The sequence below is a fragment of the Myotis lucifugus genome, unplaced genomic scaffold (genome assembly GCF_000147115.1).
Source record: "Myotis lucifugus unplaced genomic scaffold, Myoluc2.0 scaffold_648, whole genome shotgun sequence".
Taxonomy (NCBI): domain Eukaryota; kingdom Metazoa; phylum Chordata; class Mammalia; order Chiroptera; family Vespertilionidae; genus Myotis; species Myotis lucifugus.
In genome coordinates this window covers 130,141-137,487 of record NW_005871696.1, presented here as the reverse complement: position 1 = coordinate 137,487, position 7,347 = coordinate 130,141, and the positions used below count along the sequence as shown (strand labels likewise).

General features: G+C 56.6%; 1 protein-coding gene across 1 annotated transcript in view; it reads right to left on the bottom strand.

The window, feature by feature from the left end:
* Window positions 1-4,945: 4,945 nt before the first annotated feature.
* ADGRG5 (adhesion G protein-coupled receptor G5) overlaps window positions 4,946-7,347 on the bottom strand; it is an 18,300-nt gene continuing 15,898 nt past the window's right edge. Inside the window, exons 8-10 of the mRNA XM_023746278.1 lie at window positions 6,343-6,460; window positions 5,424-5,701; window positions 4,946-5,046 (exon numbers count right to left, since the gene is read on the bottom strand). Of these exons, the coding sequence (XP_023602046.1) occupies window positions 4,946-5,046; window positions 5,424-5,701; window positions 6,343-6,460 (497 nt within the window). The remainder of the gene's footprint in view (window positions 5,047-5,423; window positions 5,702-6,342; window positions 6,461-7,347) is intronic.

Genomic DNA, 7,347 nt, shown 5'->3' with positions numbered 1-7,347 from the left:
AAAAAAATATATATTTTATTGATTTTTTACAGAGAGAAAGGGAGAGGGATAGAGAGTTAGAAACATCGATGAAAGAGAGACATCGATCAGCTGCCTCCTGCAAACCCCCTACTGGGGATGTGCCCGCAACCAAGGTACATTCCCTTGTCTGGAATCGAACCTGGGACCCTTCAGTCCACAGGCCGACGCTCTATCCACTGAGCCAAACCGGTTAGGGCTGAAAGGTATTCTTTAAGAAGAGGAAGAAGAAGAAAAAGGTAAAGATAAAAATTATGAACAACAAATACACATCTATCAACAAGTGAATCTAAAAATCAAGTGAATAAAAAATCTGATGAACAGAATAAACTGGTGAATATAATAGAATCAGGGGCATAGAAAGGGAGTGGACTGACAATTCTTGGGGGGAAAGGGGTGTGGGGGTGCGGGAAGAGACTGGACAAAAATCATACACCTATGGATGAGGACAGTGGGGGGTGGGGGGTAAGGGCAGAGGGTGGGGTGGGAACCGGGTGGAGGGGAGCTATGGGGGGAAAAAAGAGGAACAACTGTAATAATCTGAACAATAAAGATTACAAAAAAAATAAAAATAAAAAATAAAAGTAAATAATTAAATCAATAAAACACACACACACACATCATTTGTCGTTCCTTCTTGGGCTCCACACCCAAGTTAGAGTCAGACCACCCCAACTACCTAGGACCCCAAGTACCAGCTTTGATGACTCCCCACTCCAACCCCATGTCCAGTCAGGCATTCCGCCCTGTGGGTTCCACCTCCAACACCTCTCAGAGCCTCGCCTCTCCCTCCATCCCTCATTACCCTTTTGGTTTCTCTCTTGCCCCTCCCACTGCCACCAAGCCCACATGCTCTCTTTCCTCTTCGCACCTCAACCCCAACCCAAGCCTTGCCCAAATCACTTCTGCCCCTCCCCCACCCCCTGGCCCATCCTATTCAACATTGAGGTCTCAGCTAGTGGTCCCCTCTCATAAGAAAGCTTCCTGCCAGGCGGGGTTGCACCCCTCACCCTGCCCTAACACCCCCACCCTGCCCTAACACCCCCGCCCAAAGAAATAGCCAGCCCCAGGCCCCAGGCTCCAGCTCTGTGGGGGAGGGGGGGTGCTCCTGCAACCTTGGGAGCCTGGGGGGAGGGAGGGGACGAAGCCAGGACCTGCCTGAGACCAGAGGTTCCCACCGGTGGGGACAGCTGGGAGGAAGGTCTGGGGCGTCTCTGAGAGGCAGCTTCTGGGCCTCAGCAAAGCTTCCCCCGGACCAGGACGCCTGGGGAGGGGCTGGGCAGGAGGCAGCATAAGAGACCCCATGGGCCCTGGCTGGTTGCTCAGTGGTTAGAGCATAGGCCCTCGACTGAAAGATCATGGGTTCGATTCCAGTTAAGGACACATACCTCGGTTGCAGACTCGATCCCAGTGGGCGGCAACCAATTGATGTGTCTCTCTCACATCAATGTTTCTCTCTCTGTCTCTCTCTCTCCCTTACACACGCTCTAAAAAATATCAAAGGAAAAAATATCTCGGGTGAGGATTAACAAAAAATAAGTACAAATAAATTTTTTTTAAAAAAAAGAGAGACCCCGCCCTAACCAGTTTGGCTCAGTGGATAGAGCGTCCGTCTGTGGACTGAACGGTCCCAGGTTCGATTCCGGTCAAGGGCATGTACCTTGGTTGCGGGCACATCCCCAGTGGGAGGTGTGCAGGAGGCAGCTGATCGATGTTTCTCTCTCATCGATGTTTCTAACTGTCTATCCCTCTTCCTTCCTCTCTCTATAAAAAAAAAATCAATAAAATATATTTTTTTTAAAAAAAGAGAGAGACCCCATGGGCTTGAGTCCAAGGACATCAACAGTGACCATGAGGGACAGAAGTTTTGAGCTGCAGGCCCTCTCCCCACATTCTTTCCAGGAGCAACAGAGGCCTCCCAGGTTGTCATTGAACTCACGGGCCTTCTCCAAACCACTGACCGAATGGCCTGCTCAGGCGGAGGATGGGAGCGTTAGAGTTCATGTAAAATTAACAATGAAAGGTGGCGTTTTCACACCCCCAAGTCTGTTCACACACATCATGCAGTGTTTGCGCTGGTTGCTGAGTATACTGTGGAGCAGCAATCCTGCTGCACATTTTCCCCTCGTGCACAACCAATTCTACCCACTCCGTGTGCCCAACAGCCCCTCCCGCCCGCGAGTCTGCGAGCTTCCACTTCCAACATGCCTCCGTCTGTCTCCAGACTCCCTTTCCCGTCCTCCGGTCAATCTGTTTATCCCTGGGACAAATATCTAAATATACGGGCTTTTCTTAAATTATTTTTTGTCATTACTGTCTAACTTCATTGTATTGACGTCAGAGAATGTGCTCTGTATAATGTCCATTCTTTGAAGTTTTGGGAGTTTTTCTAAGCTGGTCTGCAATCAATATTTTAAAATGGGCCCTAAGTGCTGAGGCCAATATGACTGTGGGACGCAGGCTGCAATCAATGTCCATTAGATCGAGCTGTGTACTCCTGCTGTTCAAATCTATGTCTGGTCCAAATTTTCCAGCTTTCCTATCAATAATAAGAGACGCATTTGAAATAGCCCATGTTGATGGTAGATTTGTGCGTTTCTCTTTCTTCTATCATTTTTTTTAAAGTCGGTTTTATTGAAGTAAATTGACACCTATTAAATTTCACTCATCCCTGCCCCCACATATGGTGGGGCATTTCCCGGAAGTGGTCCCACCCCAAAGCCTGGACCCCAGTGGGATTCCAGGCCACAATTCTGGGGCCATTTCCTGGAACCACCAAACCCATTTCGTGTCACCGTGGCCACATCCTCTCTTGAGTAGCCCTGGGCTTAGACCCCAGGCCCCAGCGAGGGGTGAAAAGGGAGGTCCGGGCAAGGCCCCCCATCACTAGGCTGCCAACCCAACCTAGGTCACCACTCCCCGGAGCTGCCCAAGAGAGGGCCTGCGAGTTTCCATGATCCCTGAGCACCCTAATTCGCATGGGAGCCACCCCAAGACCTGGGGAGCCTTGTACAGGTCAAGGCTGGGCTAAACCAGGGGGACTCGAATGGGGGCTCACATCACCCTGATAGAGGTGGGGGCGCACTCTGCTTGGAGTCAGAGCGGGAAAGACACTTTCTCTACGGGGCATTAGAGCGATTTCCCGGAAGAAGTGATCAAGGGCCAGCAGGTATTTAAGTAGAGCCGAGGATCGGGGAATGGAAGGGTGGGGACATGTGGCAACAGCCCGGAGGCTGCCTTGTGTGGGGGAAGGTTCCTAAAACAGCAGAAGGCCAGCGAGGCTGGAGCAGAGGGCACTCTGGGGGAGGAGGAGGAGGCGGCCAGGCCGAGGGGAGGCAGAACGTACCCCGCGAGGAGCTGGGCCTGTGGTGCTGAGCAGACCTGAGGCTTCGACAGGTTGGCCTCTGAGACTCAGCTGACGCCGTTAATCATAATAGCCAAAGTGCTAACCGTCACCATAGTAACATTTATTGCGCTCTTACTCTGTGCTCAGCCTCTTTATATGGATTATTTCCTTTAACCTTCAAAATCAGTCCTCCTGTTGCCCCTATTTACAGGCGGGGAAACTAAGGCACAAGGAGGTTGCGTGGCTTGTGGCAGAGCTGGCATTTGAGCCGGCCAGTCCGGCTCCAGAGCCACTGACCACCTCGTGAAGGGCTATTTGCATCAAGGAATGAACAGAGGGCATAACAAGAGGGATCCAGCTTTCATTCCTTCCCTGTGCCACTCAAAGTCATTAAAATCTGTCCCATGGCCCAGAGCTGGGCCCGGAGAGCCTATCCCGCCCACAGCTCTCGGGCCAGGTGTGCCCAGAGCACAAGACCCCAAGAGCCAGAGCGGCCGCTGTGTTGGGTAAAGAGGGAAATGGCTGTGGACAGCGCTGACAGCCCTCCTCCTGGGCACTCAGCGGGCGCAGTCCTGGAGGCAGAACCCCTCCCTCTGGTGGGTCCTGTTCCCAGACAGGCGATCCCAGCGTTTCCAGAAGCGGTTCTGGCGCCAATAGCCTCTGAGCGCAGGTCAACAGCGCCCCCTGGTGTGCAGTCTCGGAAAGGCTCCGGCTTCATCAGTCTCCCACTCGGTAGAACAAATAGGTCAAGGGCCTGACCTTGGATTTAGAACCCACACCCTCGCGCCCAGCGAGGGAAATCCAATTCTACCCACTTGTCAAATAGCCGGCCACGGAGGCCCAGCTGGCTCAGGTGTAGGGCAAAGAGGCAACCCCCTTCACCCCTGGGAGCCCCGTGGCCCCGGCCACTGGTCTAAAAGGCCTTGGAGACTTGGGAGCTCTGGAGGGAGGAGGGGCCTCTGGGAAGGGCGGGGCTTCCCGATCTCTGAGGACTGTGGCCATGGAGTTGGGGTCATTATAGTTTGGGGGGATTAAAGGGAAAGAGGCCTTGCGCGTAGGTGGGTGGGTCTCTAAGCCCTGGGCCCTGGGCCAGGATGTGGCCGGAGGGAGGTGGCAGGCCCAGCCGGACAATGCAGTTAACGGGGCCCATGTGACCCCTTCCTCCCCAGCCTTACTCAGGCTTCACAAAGCTCTCAGTCTAGGCAGGACCAGAGCCATCTGCCTCGTGTCAGATGTGGAAACCGAGGGTCTGTGAGAAATGACAGGCCCAACGTCACACAGTAAGACCCTGAGCCAGGCCGCGTACCGTGGCCTCCTGGCTCCCAGGCCAGAGCTCTGTCCATAAGCAGGCACCAGGGCGAAGTTTGCTGCCCCCCATGGGGTTGGACCTGCCCCCGAGTAGAATGCCAAGGGCACGCTCTGGGCATTTCCCTCTGGGCTGGGGAAGCCACGGAGGTGGACAGCCTCCCTAGAGGGCACAGGGCTCTGGTGTCCAGCAGCCGGCCTGCCACCCTCTCTGGCGGAAGCCAGGGCCTCGGATGCAGGCAGCCGGAGCGGCTGGGGTTCCGGCCACAGTGCAGACTAGTGCATCATCTGGGAGGAGCTGAACGCCTCCTTCTCGGCCTCCGCCTCGGCCTCCGCGCGACACCTCTGGGAGCAGAACCACAGGAACAGGAAGAACCCTGCAAGCAAAGGGCTGGTCAGTGAGCGCCTCGCGGGGGCATCATGGCCTCTCCCAGGATCCTCCTTGGTTGGGTGAGTTGGGCCTCCCTGAGGCCCTGCAGTCATTCTCAGAGTTCCTTGCTGCTGGAGGCCAGGAGGGGTGGAGCATGGGAGCGGGAGGACCGGCCACTGCTAGTCCAGAGGGAGCCTTTGTGCAGATTGCGAAGCGGCACCTCCTGCTCTGGGAGGATGTAGCCCCCAACCAGCTCCTCCTGGGGCTGGACGTCAGCCCCTGACTCGCCCTGGACCTGAGGCTTTCCGCAGTGAACACCTACCAGGTGTGCACGCCACCGCCCCCCCCCCCCCCCGCCGCCCCCAGGCCTCCCCCAGGACCCACCGTAGAGAGAGTTGAAGATAGTGAAGAGGAAGAGCTGGGGCAGCAGGAAGATGCCAAAGGAGAAGAAGGCCAGGGCCCAGGTGGTGCCCAGCAGCACCGTGAGGCCCAGCACGGTGACGGTGTCCCTGCAGGCCCTCGAGCCTGGCGCCTCCTCCCGAGCCTTCAGTCTGCGCAGGGTCCTCAGCGCCCAGGCCAGCACCACCAGGTTGAAAAGGGTCGTGAGGCCACCGTAGCCCATGACCAGGACGTGGTGCACCACGGGGCTCTGCACCCAGCATCTGCAGGGGAGGGCGAAGGTCAGGGCGCTGTGGCTGTGGGGCTGGGGAGGCCGGGGGTCTTGGGCCTCGGGACTGCCTCTTGAACCCGGGCCAGTGCCTCAGCTCAGGCCTCCTGTTTCTTGCCTGACTGCACACGGGGTGAAGTCCTGGGTCGGCTTTCCAGCCAGGCCCCCCCGACAGGACCCACCTGCCACCCGGGTCCCTGCCTGCAGCCCCCGTGCCTCCTTCCCAGCCCTTTGTCTCCTCAGGACGCCTTCATGACCTGTGTTGCCTTTGCCCCGGTCAGACACTGTATATCACACACTTTCGAGAGATTAGCCCAGTCAATCCTCATGATGACTCTATCTATGAGGCAGGTCTGGAATCATCCCCATTCTACAGATGAGGAAACTGAGGCTCTGGCTTAGGAACACACACTAGTAAGAGGCAAAGATGGGACTTGAAGCCCTGTGGTCTGAGCCCAGAGCCTGTGCCCCTGACTGTTGGCATGAGAACAGCCAAGTAGTGGAGGTGGTCGCAGCCGCCCTCAGGGCTCCAGGCACCCCCTTCCAGAAGACACAGCCAAGGCCCTGCCTGCAGACACCCTGTTCAGGGTCCTCTGCCAGGGCCAGGGAACCTGCCACAGCCCGGCGCGCACTCACATGGACACGTGCTGGAGGCCCGTGCTGTTTCCCTGGCTGTGGGAGAGAGAGATCGTGTGGCGGCCGTAAGCTGAGCTCTTGATGGCCAGGAGGAGCAGCACCAGGAGGGCTGGGACCCCTGAGGAGGGGGACAGAGGCTCAGCATCTGCCAGGAGACCCCAGGGACGGACTGGTGGTGGGTCCCTGTGGCTGCTGAGACAGAACTCCACTGGGAAAGGGGTGGGTAGAGAAAGAGTCTGTTCCGAGCCCCCAGCCCATCCTGTGGTCCAGCTTCAGAGTAATCAGCCTGTGATCTCAGAGAAGGCTGTTCTCCCAGGTGATGGGGGTGAGGGCTCTGAGGTGGGACAGGGGTGGCAGCAGTGGTGGCCACGCTGGGAGGTGGTGACTGGGAGCTAATGGGAGAGAGGGTCGAGGAACAGGTCATAGAGGGGCTAGGATGGTGCTAGAGACAACAATGACAGTGGTGCCCGAGATCGTGGTGAAGGTGAGGATGAGGATGGTGGCGATGATGGAGGGTGGGGGGAGATGTAGTTAAAATGGTGGTGGAGGTAATGGTGGTGTTGAAGGTAGAGGTGGTGGAGGAAGAGATGGTGGAGGTGATGGAGGTAGAGATGATGGAGGTAAAGGTGGTGGAGGTGATGGTGATGGTGATGGAGATGATGGTGGTGATGGAGGTAGAGGTGGTGGAGGTGATGGTGATGGTGCTGGTGATGGTGGTGTTGGGGGTAGAGGTGGTGGAGGTGATGGTGGTGGAGGTAGAGGTGGTGGAGGTGATGGTGGTGGAGGTAGAGGTGGTGGAGGTGATGGTGGTGGAGGTAGAGGTGGTGGAGGAAGAGGTGTTGGAGGTGGTATTGGTGTTGGAGGTAGAGGTGTTGGAGGTAGAGGTGGTGGAGGTGATGGTGGTGATGGGGGTAGAGGTGTTGGAGGTAGAGGTGGTGGAGGTAGAGGTGGTGGAGGTGGTGGTGGTGTTGGGGGTAGAGGTGGTGGAGGAAGAGGTGGTGGAGG